This window comes from Staurois parvus, unplaced genomic scaffold, assembly GCF_062004578.1.
Source record: "Staurois parvus isolate SC_StPar_1 unplaced genomic scaffold, SC_StPar_1.0 ptg001272l, whole genome shotgun sequence".
Taxonomy (NCBI): domain Eukaryota; kingdom Metazoa; phylum Chordata; class Amphibia; order Anura; family Ranidae; genus Staurois; species Staurois parvus.
Genome location: NW_028319068.1, coordinates 883416 through 901558, shown reverse-complemented (window position 1 = coordinate 901558; position 18143 = coordinate 883416). Strand labels below are relative to the sequence as shown.

At 34.1% G+C, this 18143-nt stretch overlaps 1 protein-coding gene across 2 annotated transcripts in view; it reads left to right on the top strand.

Moving 5' to 3' along the window:
- The window catches only part of PDZD4 (PDZ domain containing 4), a 470425-nt gene that overhangs the window by 296011 nt on the left and 156271 nt on the right, over nt 1-18143 (top strand). The window contains exon 2 of one of the 2 annotated variants that reach the window (XM_089660781.1): nt 15142-15401. The exons of the other annotated variant lie outside the window; for it this stretch is intronic. Coding sequence (XP_089516907.1) covers nt 15142-15401 — 260 coding nt within the window. The remainder of the gene's footprint in view (nt 1-15141; nt 15402-18143) is intronic. 2 annotated transcript variants of the gene reach the window in all.

The following is an 18143-nucleotide window of genomic DNA, read 5'->3' as shown; positions in this document are numbered from 1 at the left end:
TTTATTTTAATTTTATTTTATTTTTATCCAGACTGAATAATAACACCATCTCATTTATACAGAAGGAACTGTCATTCCCACTGCAAATATTTTTTATTTTTTATTTATATTTTTCATTCATAGTTTTTGTTTTTTCACATTGATAAATTAATTTATTTTATATATTTACACAAATCATATATTTAAGTATAATTAATTGATGTAATTATTTGATTATCGGTGGTACACTTATGAATTCATTATATCACATAAGGTAGAATATATTGGAGCGCGGTACACTACTGGCATTCGTGAACATTTTTAGTGACAGCAGGGTTAGCTGAACGTTTTGATATAAGATATGTGTAGGTGGGCTTGATAATGACACAGTAATGGCAGTTTACAAATCATGTTCTGATTTTTCCTTCCACACTGTAGCTTTCTCACTCTAATGTGACTCAGCTGCCCCCTGAGTGACCTTTGGTTGCACCTGTGACTCAGTCAGTCACAGGTGTGTGAGAAGCTCTGCTCTAAACAGGCTGTTTAAACTTGCCAAATTCACTGGCGATTGCCATCTTCAAACGCTTTTAGTTTTAAAAGTATAAATGCTACTGTGAAAAGGTTTATATTGTGACAATCACAAGAAACAGACCTAAATTTTGATGTATAGTATGTCTCTGCAATATTAAAAATGAAGGCACAGTCGCAGTTTAAAAACGTCCCTTAAAATGTCAGGTATCTAGAGTGGAGTTTCAATGAAAGTCAATGGGAGGGGTGAGGTGCAAACAAATGGTCATATTCTGAAAACTATCAGGAGTATGTCCTAGCCGTGAACATTTTTAGTGACAGCAGGGTTAGCTGAACGTTTTGATATAAGATATGTGTAGGTGGGCTTGAAAATGACATAGTGATGGCAGTTTACAAATCATGTTCTGATTTTTCCTTTCACACTGTAGCTTTCTCACTCTAATGTGACTCAGCTGCCCCCTGAGTGACCTTTGGTTGCACCTGTTACCTCAGTCAGTCACAGGTGTGTGAGAAGCTCTGCTCTAAACAGGCTGTTTAAACTTGCCAAGTTCACTGGCGATTGCCATCTTCAAACGCTTGTAGTTATGCTACCGTGAAAAGGTTTATATTGTGACAATCACAAGAAACAGACCTAAATTTTGATGTATAGTATGTCTCTGAAAGATAAAAAATGAAGGCACAGTTGCAGTTTAAAAACGTCCCTTAAAATTTCTTGGGTCTAAAGTGGAGTTTCAATGAAAGTCAATGGGAGGGATGAGGTCCAAACAAATGGTCATATTCTGAAAACTGTCAGGAATATGGCTTAGCCGTGAACATTTTTAGTGACAGCAGGGTTAGCTGAACGTTTTGATATAAGATATGTGTAGGTGGGCTTGAAAATGAAAGAGTGATGGCAGTTTACAAATCATGTTCTGATTTTTCTGATTTTTCCTTTACACACTCTAGCTGTGCTCTGCTGCTCAATGCATTCCTATGGGAAAATTTCACCGCAAAAACCGCGATATTTTTTGAACGATTCGGCGAAACGTTCCACAAAGTAATAGCAATCCGATCGGGAACAATCCGCACGTTTTGCTATATTACTTGTATTTGTAGTGTAAAAACTGTGGGAGGAGTTAGCGTGGCAAATATGGCTATAATAAGAATAAGAACTAGAAAATCTACAATTTCTGGGGAAATTGTGTAAAGTGTTCTTGCCGCAACCTTTACCAAATGATTGATGAAATGTAAGCAGTGCACATTGCAAGCCTGATAGTGAGAAATGCATTTCAGCTTGTATTTTGAAGCTCACAGTCCAGCCTGGTGAGTCATCTGCCTCTTGAGTGACCTTTGGTTGCTGCACCTGGAGAGGGCGGAGTAGGCTCACTGTGCTGAGACAGCTGGGTTGCTATGACAACTCACTCTGAGAGGAATGTCAGCATGCCTGTTCTAAACAGGCTTTTTAAACTTGCCAAGTTCAATTGCGTGCTAAAATTAGTATTAATTAAATATTAAAGAAAAGAAACATAGTGTCTTATCCGGGATATCAATTATTTATTTTTATTTTAATTTTTTTTTTATTTTAATTTTAATTTTAATTTTTATTTTATGTTAATTTTAATTTTATTTTTATTTTAATTTTATTTTTATTTTAATTTTATGTTAATTTTAATTTTATGTTAATTTTAATTTTATTTTTATTTTATTTTAATTTTATTTTATTTTTATTTTAATTTTAATTTTATTTTTTTTTTTTTTTATGTTAATTTAATTTTATTTTTATTTTAATTTTATGTTAATTTTATTTTTATTTAATTTTTTTTTTTAATTTTAATTTTATTTTAATTTTAATTTTTATTTTTAATTTTATTTTAGTTTTAATTTTATTTTTTTTTAATTTAATTTTTATTTTATTTTTATTTTTATCCAGACTGAATAATAATACCATCTCATTTATACAGAAGGAACTGTCATTCCCACTGCAAATATTTTTTATTTATTTTAATTTTAATTTAATTTTTATTTTTCATTTTATTTTTATTTTAATTTTTAATTTTATTTTTATTTTTATTTTAATTTTATTTTATTTTTTTATTTTAATTTTAATTTTATTTTATTTTTATCCAGACTGAATAATAACACCATCTCATTTATACAGAATGAACTGTCATTCCCACTGCAAATATTTTTTATTTTTTATTTATATTTTTCATTCATAGTTTTTGTTTTTTCACATTGATAAATTAATTTATTTTATATATTTACACAAATCATATATTTAAGTATAATTAATTGATGTAATTATTTGATTATCGGTGGTACACTTATGAATTCATTATATCACATAAGGTAGAATATATTGGAGCGCGGTACACTACTGGCATTCGTGAACATTTTTAGTGACAGCAGGGTTAGCTGAACGTTTTGATATAAGATATCTGTAGGTGGGCTTGAAAATGGCAGAGTGATGGCAGTTTACAAATCATGTTCTGATTTTTCTGATTTTTCCTTCACCTGGAGAGGGCGGAGTAGGCTCACTGTGCTGAGACAGCTGGGTTGCTATGACAACTCACTCTGAGAGGAATGTCAGCATGACTGTTCTAAACAGGCTTTTTAAACTTGCCAAGTTCAATTGCGTGCTAAAATTAGTATTAATTAAATATTAAAGAAAAGAAACATAGTGTCTTATCCGGGATATCAATTATTTATTTTAATTTTTATTTTAATTTTTTTTTTATTTTAATTTTAATTTTATTTTAATTTTATTTTAATTTTATTTTAATTTTATTTTATTTTTATTTTAATTTTAATTTTATTTTTATTTTAATTTAATTTTAATTTTAAGTTAATTTTATTTTTATTTTTATTTTATTTTATTTTTATTTTATTTTTAATTTTATTTTTATTTTATTTTATTTTTATTTTTATTTTATTTTAATTTTATGTTAATTTTATTTTTATTTAATTTTTTTTAAAATTTTAATTTTATTTTTATTTTAATTTTAATTTTTATTTTATTTTTAATTTTATTTTTATTTTAATTTAATTTTAATTTTATGTTAATTTTATTTTTTTTATTTTAATTTAATTTTTATTTTATTTTTATTTTTATCCAGACTGAATAATAATACCATCTCATTTATACAGAAGGAACTGTCATTCCCACTGCAAATATTTTTTATTTATTTTAATTTTAATTTAATTTTTATTTTATTTTTCATTTTATTTTTATTTTAATTTTAATTTTTAATTTTATTTTTATTTTAATTTTATTTTATTTTTTTATTTTAATTTTAATTTTATTTTATTTTTATCCAGACTGAATAATAACACCATCTCATTTATACAGAAGGAACTGTCATTCCCACTGCAAATATTTTTTATTTTTTATTTATATTTTTCATTCATAGTTTTTGTTTTTTCACATTGATAAATTAATTTATTTGATATATTTACACAAATCATATATTTAAGTATAATTAATTGATGTAATTATTTGATTATCGGTGGTACACTTATGAATTCATTATATCACATAAGGTAGAATATATTGGAGCGCGGTACACTACTGGCATTCGTGAACATTTTTAGTGACAGCAGGGTTAGCTGAACGTTTTGATATAAGATATGTGTAGGTGGGCTTGAAAATGAAAGAGTGATGGCAGTTTACAAATCATGTTCTGATTTTTCCTTCCACACTGTAGCTTTCTCACTCTAATGTGACTCAGCTGCCCCCTGAGTGACCTTTGCTTGCACCTGTTACCTCAGTCAGTCACAGGTGTGTGACAAGCTCTGCTCTAAACAGGCTATTTAAACTTGCCAAGTTCACTGGCGATTGCCATTTTCAAACGCTTGTAGTTTTAAAAGTATTAATGCTACCGTGAAAAGGTTTATATTGTGACAATCACAAGAAAAAGACCTAAATTTTGATATATAGTATGTCTCTGCAATATTAAAAATGAAGGCACAGTCGCAGTTTAAAAACGTCCCTTAAAATGTCAGGTATCTAGAGTGGAGTTTCAATGAAAGTCAATGGGAGGGGTGAGGTGCAAACACATGGTCATATTCTGAAAAATATCAGGAGTATGTCCTAGCCGTGAACATTTTTAGTGACAGCAGGGTTAGCTGAACGTTTTGATATAAGATATGTGTAGGTGGGCTTGAAAATGACATAGTTATGGCAGTTTACAAATCATGTTCTGATTTTTCCTTTCACACTGCAGCTTTCTCACTCTAATGTGACTCAGCTGCCCCCTGAGTGACCTTTGCTTGCACCTGTTACCTCAGTCAGTCACAGGTGTGTGACAAGCTCTGCTCTAAACAGACTATTTAAACTTGCCAAGTTCACTGGCGATTGCCATTTTCAAACGCTTGTAGTTTTAAAAGTATAAATGCTACCGTGAAAAGGGTTATATTGTGACAATCACAAGAAACAGACCTAAATTTTGATGTATAGTATGTCTCTGAAAGATAAAAAATGAAGGCACAGTCGCAGTTTAAAAACGTCCCTTAAAATTTCTTGTGTCTAAAGTGGAGTTTCAATGAAAGTCAATGGGAGGGGTGAGGTGCAAACACATGGTCATATTGTGAAAACTATCAGGAATATGGCTTAGCCGTGAACATTTTTAGTGACAGCAGGGTTAGCTGAACGTTTTGATATAAGATATGTGTAGGTGGGCTTGAAAATGAAAGAGTGATGGCAGTTTACAAATCATGTTCTGATTTTTCTGATATTTCCTTTACACACTCTAGCTGTGCTCTGCTGCTCAATGCATTCCTATGGGAAAATTTTGCCGCAAAAACCGCGATATTTCTTGAACGATTCGGCGAAACGTTCCACAAAGTAATAGCAATCCGATCGGGAACAATCCGCACGTTTTGATATATTACTTGTATTTGTAGTGTAAAAACTGTGGGAGGAGTTAGCGTGGCAAATATGGCTATAATAAGAAACGGAATAAGAATAAGAATATATATGTGAGATAACAATAAGTGTTCCTTGCTTTGCAAGAACACTTAATAAGAATAAGAATATATATGTGAGATAACAATAAGTGTTCCTTGCTATGCAAGAACACTTAATAAAAATAAGAACTAGACAATCTACAATTTCTGGGGAAATTGTGTAAAGTGTTCTTGCCGCAACCTTTACCAAATGATTGATGAAATGTAAGCAGGGCACATTGCAAGCCTGATAGTGAGAAATGCATTTCAGCTTGTATTTTGAAGCTCACAGTCCAGCCTCGTGAGTCATCTGCCTCTTGAGTGACCTTTGGTTGCTGCAACTGGAGAGGGCGGAGTAGGCTCACTGTGCTGAGACAGCTGGGTTGCTATGACAACTCACTCTGAGAGGAATGTCAGCATGCCTGTTCTAAACAGGCTTTTTAAACTTGCCAAGTTCAATTGCGTGCTAAAATTAGTATTAATTAAATATTAAAGAAAAGAAACATAGTGTCTTATCCGGGATATCAATTATTTATTTTTATTTTTATTTTAATTTTTTTTTATTTTAATTTTAATTTTAATTTTTTTTTTATTTTATTTTTAATTTTATTTTAATTTAATTTTAATTTTATGTTAATTTTAATTTTATTTTAATTTTATTTTTATTTTAATTTTATTTTTATTTTAATTTTATGTTAATTTTAATTTTATGTTAATTTTAATTTTATGTTAATTTTAATTTTATTTTTATTTTAATTTTATTTTTATTTTAATTTTATTTTTATTTAATTTTTTTTTTATTTTTAATTTTATTTTAATTTTTATTTTTATTTTTAATTTTATTTTAATTTTAATTTTATTTTAATTTTTATCCAGACTGAATAATACCATCTCATTTATACAGAAGGAACTGTCATTCCCACTGCAAATATTTTTTATTTATTTTAATTTTAATTTAATTTTTATTTTATTTTTAATTTTATTTTTATTTTATTTTTAATTTTTAATTTTATTTTTATTTTGATTTTATTTTATTTTTTTATTTTAATTTTGATTTTATTTTATTTTTATCCAGACTGAATAATAACACCATCTCATTTATACAGAAGGAACTGTCATTCCCACTGCAAATATTTTTTATTTTTTATTTATAATTTTCATTCATAGTTTTTGTTTTTTCACATTGATAAATTAATTTATTTTATATATTTACACAAATCATATATTTAAGTATAATTAATTGATGTAATTATTTGATTATCGGTGGTACACTTATGAATTCATTATATCACATAAGGTAGAATATATTGGAGCGCGGTACACTACTGGCATTCGTGAACATTTTTAGTGACAGCAGGGTTAGCTGAACGTTTTGATATAAGATATGTGTAGGTGGGCTTGAAAATGAAAGAGTGATGGCAGTTTACAAATCATGTTCTGATTTTTCCTTCCACACTGCAGCTTTCTCACTTCTCACTCTAATGTGACTCAGCTGCCCCCTGAGTGACCTTTGGTGCACCTGTGACTCAGTCAGTCACAGGTGTGTGACAAGCTCTGCTCTAAACACACTGCTCAAACTTGCCAAATTCACTGGCGATTGCCATCTTCAAACGCTTGTAGTTTTAAAAGTATAAATGCTACCGTGAATACGGTATTATACTGTGACAATCACAAGAAACAGACCTAAATTTTGATGTATAGTATGTCTCTGCAATATTAAAAATGAAGGCACAGTCGCAGTTTAAAAACGTCCCTTAACATTTCAGGTGGCTGTGAGTGAAGTTTCAATGAAAGTCAATGGGAGGGGTGAGGTGCAAACAAATGGTCATATTCTGAAAACTATCAGGAGTATGTCCTAGCCGTGAACATTTTTAGTGACAGCAGGGTTAGCTGAACGTTTTGATATAAGATATGTGTAGGTGGGCTTGAAAATGACATAGTGATGGCAGTTTACAAATCATGTTCTGATTTTTCCTTTCACACTGTAGCTTTCTCACTCTAATGTGACTCAGCTGCCCCCTGAGTGACCTTTGCTTGCACCTGTTACCTCAGTCAGTCACAGGTGTGTGACAAGCTCTGCTCTAAACAGGCTATTTAAACTTGCCAAGTTCACTGGCGATTGCCATTTTCAAACGCTTGTAGTTTTAAAAGTATAAATGCTACCGTGAAAAGGTTTATATTGTGACAATCACAAGAAACAGACCTAAATTTTGATGTATAGTATGTCTCTGAAAGATAAAAAATGAAGGCACAGTCGCAGTTTAAAAACGTCCCTTAAAATTTCTTGTGTCTAAAGTGGAGTTTCAATGAAAGTCAATGGGAGGGATGAGGTCCAAACAAATGGTCATATTCTGAAAACTATCAGGAATATGGCTTAGCTGTGAACATTTTTAGTGACAGCAGGGTTAGCTGAACGTTTTGATATAAGATATATGTGTAGGTGGGCTTGAAAATGAAAGAGTGATGGCAGTTTACAAATCATGTTCTGATTTTTCTGATTTTTCCTTTACACACTCTAGCTGTGCTCTGCTGCTCAATGCATTCCTATGGGAAAATTTTGCCGCAAAAACCGCAATATTTCTTGAACGATTCGGCGAAACGTTCCACAAAGTAATAGCAATCCGATCGGGAACAATCCGCACGTTTTGATATATTACTTGTATTTGTAGTGTAAAAACTGTGGGAGGAGTTAGCGTGGCAAATATGGCTATAATAAGAATAAGAATAAGAATATATATGTGAGATAACAATAAGTGTTCCTTGCTATGCAAGAACACTTAATAAGAATAAGAATATATTTGTGAGATAACAATAAGTGTTCCTTGCTATGCAAGAACACTTAATAAGAATAAGAATATATTTGTGAGATAACAATAAGTGTTCCTTGCTATGCAAGAACACTTAATAAGAATAAGAATATACTTGTGAGATAACAATAAGTGTTCCTTGCTATGCAAGAACACTTAATAAGAATAAGAATATACTTGTGAGATAACAATAAGTGTTCCTTGCTATGCAAGAACACTTAATAAGAATAAGAATATACTTGTGAGATAACAATAAGTGTTCCTTGCTATGCAAGAACACTTAATAAGAATATACTTGTGAGATAACAATAAGTGTTCCTTGCTATGCAAGAACACTTAATAAGAATAAGAATATACTTGTGAGATAACAATAAGTGTTCCTTGCTATGCAAGAACACTTAATAAGAATATACTTGTGAGATAACAATAAGTGTTCCTTGCTATGCAAGAACACTTAATAAGAATATACTTGTGAGATAACAATAAGTGTTCCTTGCTATGCAAGAACACTTAATAAGAATAAGAATATACTTGTGAGATAACAATAAGTGTTCCTTGCTATGCAAGAACACTTAATAAGAATATACTTGTGAGATAACAATAAGTGTTCCTTGCTATGCAAGAACACTTAATAAGAATAAGAATATATATGTGAGATAACAATAAGTGTTCCTTGCTATGCAATAACACTTAATAAGAATATATATGTGAGATAACAATAAGTGTTCCTTGCTATGCAAGAACACTTAATAAGAACTAGAAAATCTACAATTTCTGGGGAAATTGTGTAAAGTGTTCTTGCCGCAACCTTTACCAAATGATTGATGAAATGTAAGCAGTGCACATTGCAAGCCTGATAGTGAGAAATGCATTTCAGCTTGTATTTTGAAGCTCACAGTCCAGCCTGGTGAGTCATCTGCCTCTTGAGTGACCTTTGTTTGCTGCACCTGGAGAGGGCGGAGTAGGCTCACTGTGCTGAAACAGCTGGGTTGCTATGACAACTCACACTGAGAGAAATGTCAGCATGTCTGTTCTAAACAGGCTTTTTAAACTTGCCAAGTTCACTGGCGATTGCCATCTTCAAACGCTTGTAGTTTTAAAAGTATAAATGCTACCGTGAAACGGTTTATATTGTGACAATCACAAGAAACAGACCTCAATTTTGTTGTATAGTATGCCTCTGAAAGATAAAAAATGAAGGCACAGTCGCAGTTTAAAAACGTCTCTTAAAATTTCTGGTGTCTAGAGTGGAGTTTCAATGAAAGTCAATGGGAGGGGTGAGGTGCAAACAAATGGTCATATTGTGAAAACTATCAGGAGTATGTCCTAGCCGTGAACATTTTTAAAAAAAGTTGGATAGTTACTTGTGAGCCACTAGGAGTTTTCTTTCTATATATAAACTCTGTTAATTGATATCATACATAAAAAATTATAAAAAAATATATGTGAAAAATATATAAATAATAAAATATTACAAATTAATTACGAATTAATTAATTAATTGCGTGCTAAAATTAGTATTAATTAAATATTAAAGAAAAGAAACATAGTGTCTTATCCGGGATATCAATTATTTTTTTTTAATTTTATTTTTATTTTATTTTTATTTTATTTTTATTTTATGTTTGTTTATTTTAATTTTAATTTTTTTTTTATGTTTATGTTTATTTTTATTTTTTTTTTTTTTTAATTTTATTTTTATTTTAATTTTTATTTTTATTTTTACTTTTATTTTTATTTTATGTTTATTTTTATTTTAATTTTATTTTTATTTTAATTTTATTTTGATTTTATTTTTATCCAGACTGAATAATAACACCATCTCATTTATACAGAAGGAACTGTCATTCCCACTGCAAATATTTTTTATTTTTTATTTATATTTTTCATTCATAGTTTTTGTTTTTTCACATTGATAAATTAATTTATTTTATATATTTACACAAATCATATATTTAAGTATAATTAATTGATGTAATTATTTGATTATCGGTGGTACACTTATGAATTCATTATATCACATAAGGTAGAATATATTGGAGCGCGGTACACTACTGGCATTCGTGAACATTTTTAGTTATGGCAGTTTACAAATCATGTTCTGATTTTTCCTTTCACACTGTAGCTTTCTCACTCTAATGTGACTCAGCTGCCCCCTGAGTGACCTTTGGTTGCACCTGTTGTCTCAGTCAGTCACAGGTGTGTGAGAAGCTCTGCTCTAAACAGGCTGTTTAAACTTGCCAAGTTCACTGGCGATTGCCATTTTCAAACGCTTGTAGTTTCAAAAGTATAAATGCTACCGTGAAAAGGTTTATATTGTGACAATCACAAGAAACAGACCTAAATTTTGATGTATAGTATGTCTCTGAAAGATAAAAAATGAAGGCACAATCGCAGTTTAAAAACGTCCCTTAAAATTTCTTGTGTCTAAAGTGGAGTTTCAATGAAAGTCAATGGGAGGGGTGAGGTCAAAACAAATGGTCATATTGTGAAAACTATCAGGAGTATGTCCTAGCCGTGAACATTTTTAGTGACAGCAGGGTTAGCTATCCTCCACGTGCAGATGGAGGGAACACAGGGGACCCCAAGAAAGGCCCTTATGTCAAATCTGTAAAAAGTACCCAAAGAAAATAAGAAATAATGCTATATTGTACTTCCAACTCAACCATATTAAGGAACTAAAGTAATTTCTGAAATGGACTTTATATTCTTTTAAGAGTTATTGCTCTTATATTTTGTAATAATGTGATGGTGAACCTAAATATGCCATATGGTGGTGTTTTGCTGCTGAAACAACACTTTTTTTTAATGTATTTTAGCTGAGTGTTGTTTTTAAACTTTTGTATGAAAAAGGTGTTATATGACATCATTCCCCATGTTAAATTTTAATTTAGGTGTAGTTGTGTGTTACTCTTTGATGCACCTAGAAAGCTCATGCATTTCTTGGGAATTTTCTGACCTTTAGAAATTTGCTGAGTTTCTTGAGATCCAAGATAGGGTGAACACTGTTGTTTGGTTTTGGAACTATGAAGAGATTTGAGTAAAATCCCCAAAATCTTTTCTTCTTTGGGAGCTGGAACAATTACTCCATGAGACAAAAGATGAGCCTGCACGACAGCACACTTTTTTGTGAATCTGAAAAAAACATTTGATAGCAAAAATCGCAGAAGGAAGGCAACTCCAGTCTGTATTATTAAGGCACAATGCTGCAGACCCAAGTATCTGCAATCTCACCTTGCCAAACTTCTGTGAAGGCCTTCTAATGCCCCCCCACAGTAATAAGTGGGGGTACCCCTTCATTGTGTGCATGACTTGTCCCTCAACTTAGAGGGCTTTGGAATCTATGGTCTCTTAGAAAACTGAGACTGGGGTATGAAGCCTGAGGCCAAAGGCTGGTTAAAGGAATGCTTCTTGGAAGTAGGAGTGGTTGGTCTCTGAACTGCAGGTTTTACCTTCTTTTTAAGGGGTAGCAGAGTACTCTTACCTACAGTCACATTCTGGATGTAAGCATCCAAAGCAGGACCAAGCAACCACTCTGCTTGAAAAGGCAAATGTTACACCTGCTTCATGCAGGGTAATTGTACTGACCAACACTTCAGACACAGGATCCTGTGCATGTGTACTGACAATACTCTTAAATAGGAAGCTGTTGAATGGAGTCTTTTAAAGCAACCTCTGAAGAACTGAGATCTTTTGGAAAATTCTCCTGGTTTTTGTTTATGTCAGTATCATTAGAGGGATCCCTCTCTTTTGTCATGCATCGAGCCCAGACTTTCAAACACTAACAAATTCCCATAGCTGCCATTGCTGGCTATAAAGCTGCCCCACCAAGGTAAATTAAGCCCTAAACTGTGTCTCCAGATATTTGTCTGCATCATCAATAAGCACTTATTGAGCAAGTAAGGATCCTATTGAGGTAAGATCTATTGAAGGCATGCTCCATGTTTTTGTGAACTCACTTTCCATGCGGTATTGCTCTTACAAACATATCAGGGTAAGCTCAATCTGTTTCAAAATATCCTTCAAATGAGGATGCATAGTGAAAGACTGCAGATCTTGATGTGGGTGCCATGATCCAAATCCTGTTACCTTTGGAGTAGAAGATTCAGAAAGCAATAACTTCAAATTAGTTCAAACGCCATCCACTAAAAAATTCACAAAGGTTTATGGGTCTGATAAAAACTCTGACCCTAGGATTCTTCAGAAATAGAATCTTCAGATGAAGATTGTTCAAGGTCCCTTTCCATTATAAAATAATCATCCTCCTCAACATCCCCTAGTTCCTCCCCCAACAATATAGAGGGGTGTGGTGAAGGGGAGCACTTGAGAGCAAGACAGTGCAGACTGGCAAGAATTTTGAAAAGCTGCAAATGTGAGTGCATTACCTTTGATTTGTTGTGTTTCATGTACAAATTTAATAAAGAGTTTACTGCACTATGCTACTTTCTTGCACCACTCTTTTCCTTTGTTTTATAGAATAGTTTCTTTAAATCACGTTTAGGGGATATCTTAAACCTGCATACAGTACCTACAGAAGGTGCTACAGTAAAAGTGACATCTAGAAAAAAAAACGATTGCCAATAAATGACATTTCCCAGCAAACTCCATTCTGTTTTTAAACAAAACAGCCCCTCAACAACTATGCCAGACCCTTGTCCAGGAATTTAAGGGGCCACATGCCAAAATCCATGCTGGACCCATATCTGAGCATTCAACCTGGATGGTTTCCTGAACAACACCATGCCACATGGTCTCACCATGCCAGGGGGTTCCTGAATGCACAGGGCCCTAAGTGCTGGTACCACTCATTACATTGTTCATTCCCATCCAGTTGAAGCCTGCCATAAACTTTGATAGCAGGGGTGGATGCTGCACTTGTCATTCCCGGGCACACTAAATTGCCAGGAGGAATGAATTGCAGCTGGGAGGCCCTGAGGGCAAGAGGCCTTGTTCATTCATTAAACAAATGGTAAAAACCATTGTCAGTCACCTTGTCATTAAGCTATATGTGATAATGTCAACAAACCATATATTTATATGCTTGATGAATCTGCTATATTTAACTGGAGAGGTATTTGTAATGTTTAGCACTGTTGCACATGTGGCAATTGTGAAAGGTACTTTCTAACTTCTGGAGGCTGTGTAAAACAGACAAGAAGGGGAGGGGCTACAAGCTGACGAGCTGTATTGGAAGGAAGCAGACAAGCGGGTGCCAGATCATCAGCCACAATACTGTTGTATGGATTTAAGCTGTGTAGAACATTGCCTTGAATGTCTTTTCACATATTATAAGGCTGATTTTCTGAAGCATTTGAAAATTCTCAAAATCCCTCTTTACTTGTATCATTTGTACATCATTGAATAATTGAAGTGAATATTCACCCAGTTTATTATAAGAACATTCTCAAAACCTTTAGCAAATCAGATTTAGGGGTTGATTTACTAAAACTGGAGAGTGCAAAATATTGTGCAGCTGTGCATGGTAGCCAATCAACTTCTAACTTCAGCTTGTTCAGTTAAGATTTAACAAAAGAAATCAAACTGATTGGTTTCTATGCAGAGCTACACTAGATTTTGCATTCTGCGATTTTAGTAAATCAACCCCTTAGTGTCTTCAGCTTTGAAACCAAAAAACCATGACACCCATTATTTCACAAAGGTTGCTAAACCTACTTGCCTTTACTAATGCTTGCTTCAGGGACACAAGTGAATCCTTGTATGTCACAAGGATTGACCTGCATCACTTGTACACCAGTTGAAGTTTCAAAGTCATGAAGGAGTCAGGCTTTTGCCATATACAGAAAAAGTTGCTTCCAAAGAAAGATTTCTCACTCTTCAGACAAAAGCATCATATAGAAATTCCAATAACAACTATTTGAACAGGTTTTTTGTAATACTTGGGAGTTATTAATTTAATAAGCCATTGAAATTGAAAGCGCTAATAATAAATAGATATCAATGCAGTTTTAGAGCTGGCCAAACATTTGCCACTAATAAATCATGGATTTGTTAATAATTGCATACTAGCACTTCAGCAAGTATGCCAGTGAGTAAAAACAAAAAAACATCAATACTCCGCTAGATGGGGGCAGCATCAACCCGAGCTTCAGCTTTGATCAACGTTCTCTGACTATTCTGAGCACAGAGCAGCGACTGTCAGTCACTGCTGTGCCCTGCCCCTCCAGCGCTCACTGGAGCGTTGGGCTGTGGAGGGGGTGGGAGAGGCTGGCTCAGGCTCTGAGGCTCACTGAGTGGCTGAGCCAGCTGCCGGTCTACATTATTGTCAGGATCACTGCAGAACCTGGACTGGCTCTGTGACATCAGCAGACAGTAGACTTTAGCCTGGTGTTGGCTGAATCTGGGTCACAGGAGTGCAGAACTAAGTACACTCTTGTGACCCATAGAAAAAGTATGACCAAAAGAGCTTTGACCACACTTCTCCTTTAATGGACTTGCTGTTACAGGCAGATGATTTTGTACATTTAACTTCTTCATAAGGCCCCTTCTATTTTTTTAAAAAGAACTCAAGGACCAAAAAATATATGAATGAATGTATAGCCAGTGTTATGATGTGTTTCATACTCTCCTTTGTGCCCTTTTCTTCTGATATCTTGAGCAGGTAAATTTTGGTTCTGCCATGTTTGCGACTTCTGCTCAACATTATGCAGCAGCTTAGATTTGTACATAGCCAGCAACTTACTCTGGCTAATGTGGACATGCTAAAGCAAGTCCTTATCTAAGCTTTGCAACTGAAGATTTTTAGATCAGGGGCATGAAGGCAGTATTATACGTGTACTGCACTGCAAACTTCTTGAAACAATTATTTTACTCTAGGATTGCAAATAAAAGTATTAAATTCTTTGTTCAGAGCTGACTGGAATATACAATTTTTGCTGTTTCACAGGTCAATGGTAAAGATTTATCACGACTTTCGCAGGAGCAGACACTTGAGACACTACGCACCACTAAAGACCCTCTCCTGATCCAAGTTCTAAGACGCAGTCCACGTATGAAGGGAGTCCTGACAGCCTCCTCCAATGACCTTCAATATGTGAATAGTGGAACACAGACTGATATCACCTTTGAGCAGATCATAACAATGGGCAAAGCACGACCCCCCAGTCCTGCCATGGTTGTTCTTGAACCGTATGTACTTTCAGAGCTGTGAGTAGACTCTACAACTTGATATTAACCTTAATAAGAAAATTGGTTTGTGGTAACTCAGTGTACAAGGCCAGCTTTATAAGCTTGTGATTGCACTACATAAATTTCAATCCTGAATACAGGAAAGAGGAAACAGTCTATTCCTTATATTGTCAGTTTCTGAAGATTGCAATAAGACAAAGTACAGGCTACTAAATTGAGTATTTGAGCAATTGATCAGCACTCGCAGCTAATGGCTGCGAGTGCTGATAAGTGTATTCTGTTAGGGGAGTGGGGGGCAGTTCCCCTGTCAGAACACAAAGGTACAGTAGGGGACATCAGCGCACTAACATCGCATTTGTTAGCACAGCGATCTGTCAGGTTTTTTTTTTCCTCAGCCCACTGGGTTAAACAAAAAACATTTTGTGTGTACCAGTTTTAACTCTGTTATTAAGCCAACCCAAATATCCCAGATTTTTTTGATAATTGAACTGATTTACTAAACAAGCTGAGAATGTTCAATAAAAATTTTTTGAATACCTAATGATACAGTATAAAAATAAAATAAATAGACAGGAAATTTGCTTGTCACAAGTGAATTAATATTAATTTTACTGAGTAAAGATTCTCTACTCTTTTAGTAAATCATTTGACAGTCTTTACACAATAAATTGTGTGAATATTCACTTCATTTTTTCCAACTTTGGGAAGAGCAAATTCCTGTTCACATTTTTCATCTGCATTCAATTGGACAAATTAAGTGAATATTTACACAATTTATTTTATGAACATTCGCACCTGCTTTGGTAAATCAGCCTCCGTATATCAGAAACTTTTTCTATTTGCACTAAGGGCTTGTTCACACTTGACTTATTTCTAACTCTTGCCAAACGCCCCTATAGTGTTTGACAGGTGTTAGACAGGCATTTGGGAAGCATTTTTAACTCTCCTCAAATGCTCCCCAAATGCCCTATGCGCTGTTTTGAGGCGTTTAATAGGCGTTTGCCAAGCGTTAAAACTGCACCACAAATGCCTATACTGAAGTTAAATGGTGTTAATGCTCCGCAAACGCCCCGCAAACGCCTGCCAGGCGTTTGAGGAGCGGCACCATAGACTTGAATGGGAGGCTTCAACTCCTCCTGACTCAACATGAGGAATCAGTTTTGCCGAGATGCAACGCTAACACTTCAGTGTGAACAGCACTGTGTGCTGCCATGTGCAGAATTTTCATAGGTGTTTGAGAACAAAAACACTTCCCAAATGCCTGTCTGATGCCTGCTAAACAAAGCTAGTGTGAACGTAGCCTAACAGTTAAGTTTTTCAAGTACGCTTTTGGACTTTAGCCCCATTTTTTAAGGTCCAAGCAGTATTGACATTAAACTGTACACAATTTATAATGTGAACATTCGCAATTGCTTTAATAAATCAGCTGCCATATCTCAGATACTGCATGTAGGATAATTTAAGAAAAGAGAATTCTGATACATTGAGGCAGATTCACTAGCTGTGTTAATATTCAATTCAGTTATGTAATTATGTGAAAAGCAAATTCCTGTTTACCTATTTCACCTGCACATGATTGAGTATTCAAAGTTATTGAATATTCTTAAGATCCGCTCTGAAGATTCTGAACTCCCTCAGCCCAAATATCTTAGAAATACTGGCCCTGATTTACTACGAATCGAGTCTACCAGCAGACGCTGAACATTCAGGCAGACTCAATTAAATCATTTAAGACTGGTCAGTCTTCAGAAAAGAGTCTAGCAAGCTCATGGGAAAAGAGTCTACTTTCTGGGCACAATCCCCTTAGTAAATACAGTCCGGTTAGACACATTTCTAGGAGCAATGCTGGATATGGTCGCTAGGTGGTGCACAAGCACGGGCTTTGTCCTGTTAGCGGTGTTATGTGCTAATGTAATTATATATCTTCATTCTCTTTAATCATGTAACTATTCTACATTCCAGGTCAAGCTATGTCTGCTACAGTGGCTTAGTGGTTAGTACTCAAAACTTACAGCACTTGGGTCATGAGTTCTAATCCCAGTCATGGCTGCACCTGTCTGGAGTTTGCATGCTTTCTCTGTATGGGTGTGTTTCTGCCAACACTCCAAAAACATGCTGTTAGGTTAATTAGGCCTAATATATGTCTGAGTTTCTGGCCTTAGATTGTAAGCTCCTTGACATTACAGACTATTGTGAATGGACAAAATATGGAGGTCAATTTCCAGGGTTCTGTCAGTGCCAGGAATATTGATCAATCAATTAAGATTTTGGCTACTGACTAGAAAGTGGAAAGGGAGTGAATCTTACCTGCGTCATGTTCTTCTGACAAGTTTGAAGCTTTCAATTTTCCTTCTGTTTATATTTCATTGCAACTTTGTTCCTCTTCTCTTAGGCTACGTTCACACTAGCTTTGTCAGCAGGCATCAGACAGGTGTTTGGGAAGCGTTTTTACAGTTTCTGAAACGCCTATGAAAATTCTGCACATGGCAGCACACAGTGCTGTTAACACTGAAGCATTAGCGTAGCATCGTGTTGCGTCACGGCAAAACTGGCACCTCATGTTGAGTCAGGAGGAGTTGAAGCCTCCCATTCAAGTCTATGGTGCCGCTCCTCAAATGCCAGGCAGCCGTTTGCGGTGCGGTTGCGACATGGTTGCAAGGCGGTTTTGGGGCGTTTGTGGAGCGTTAATATCGTTTAACTTCATTATAGGTGTTTGTGGTGTGGTTCAAAGACTGTTCATGTAAAAAACTGTCTTTTATT